Source organism: Egretta garzetta, unplaced genomic scaffold (genome assembly GCF_000687185.1).
Source record: "Egretta garzetta isolate BGI_Z169 unplaced genomic scaffold, ASM68718v1 scaffold120, whole genome shotgun sequence".
Classification (NCBI taxonomy): Eukaryota; Metazoa; Chordata; class Aves; order Pelecaniformes; family Ardeidae; genus Egretta; species Egretta garzetta.
The window spans coordinates 1,034,490-1,035,630 of NW_009258270.1; the positions used below are offsets into that span (position 1 = coordinate 1,034,490).

At 48.5% G+C, this 1,141-nt stretch overlaps 1 protein-coding gene across 1 annotated transcript in view; it reads right to left on the bottom strand.

The window, feature by feature from the left end:
- Positions 1-1,141, bottom strand: part of IFT20 (intraflagellar transport 20) — a 3,191-nt gene that overhangs the window by 714 nt on the left and 1,336 nt on the right. Inside the window, exons 2-3 of the mRNA XM_035889644.1 lie at positions 827-928; positions 169-272 (exon numbers count right to left, since the gene is read on the bottom strand). Of these exons, the coding sequence (XP_035745537.1) occupies positions 169-272; positions 827-928 (206 nt within the window). The remainder of the gene's footprint in view (positions 1-168; positions 273-826; positions 929-1,141) is intronic.

The following is a 1,141-nucleotide window of genomic DNA, read 5'->3' on the forward strand; positions in this document are numbered from 1 at the left end:
CCCGCGCCCCGCGTGCTCTGCGTGGCCCCACACGTGCTCTGTGCAGGACGCGCCTTCGCTGCGCAGGCACCGCTTCAACAAGCTCGGCCAGCGCCCTGCAGCCACGCAGACGGCGAGATCGACTCCCCAGCCTACAGTGCCCCAGAAATACACAGCAGAAAAACTTACCTTTCCAGCTGCACCTTTTTCTCAGCTATTAAAGCCTGAAGTTGCTGTTCCTGAGCTTCCCTCTGCTTTGCTATAGACTTCAGCAAATTTCGTGCACCGATGGCCTGTCAAAACAGGACAGTTGGTCAGGTTGTACTGGCAGGTTTATTTTTTTTAACCCCTTTCACTACAAGCAGGTTGATTTTTGAAGTGTTTCGGCCATGCTAGCGATAAAGAAGTACATAAAGGAAATTTCAAAGGTAGTTATAGAGCTATTCACTGATCTGGTCTTTAGAAAGCCCTTCTTCCTCCTCCTCCTCCTCACAGAGCCTCTCGTGCCACTCGAGGACAGAGCTCTACCTGCAGGAGGAGTGACTAAAAACCACGTTCTATTTGTGTGCAATTATACAGATGAGCAGCAACAGCAGGGCTGTTGAATGCAGGAGTGATGTGACACTCCGAGTGTGCCGAGAAAAGCCTTTTTTTCCAATTAATATCAATTAAAAAGCCCCGTGCTTTCATATCGCAGACAGACAGATGTTAACTACCACGGAAATGCCTGTACGAGGCTGACAGAAAAAGATTGCTTTTGCTGTAAGAGGAGGAAGGGAGAGATCCGTTTTTTCAGGCACAGTATGGAGCAGAGCACGCGACCAGGCAGTAATTAATCGCACGGTACCTTCATCTTCTCGCTTTCAGCAGCTTTTGCCAGTTGATCAACGAGTTCAATTAAGCTACCCACTATTTTCTGAAATTCTACTATTTCTGCAAAGAAAAAAAACTGTCAAGTAACATTCAAAACACCCCCAAAGAAGACTAACGCTTCTACTATGTGCTGCAATTTTCCAATGGGGCTTACGTTTCTAGAGTTTGCTGTAAACAGACACAGTTTAAGATCTCCCGCGCTGTTTGATAGGCCATAAAGGGGTAAGAGAAGAGAAAAGCCCTGGGGTGTCCGCGGGAGCCCTCGCATCCCTTCGCGCCCCAGTCCGCG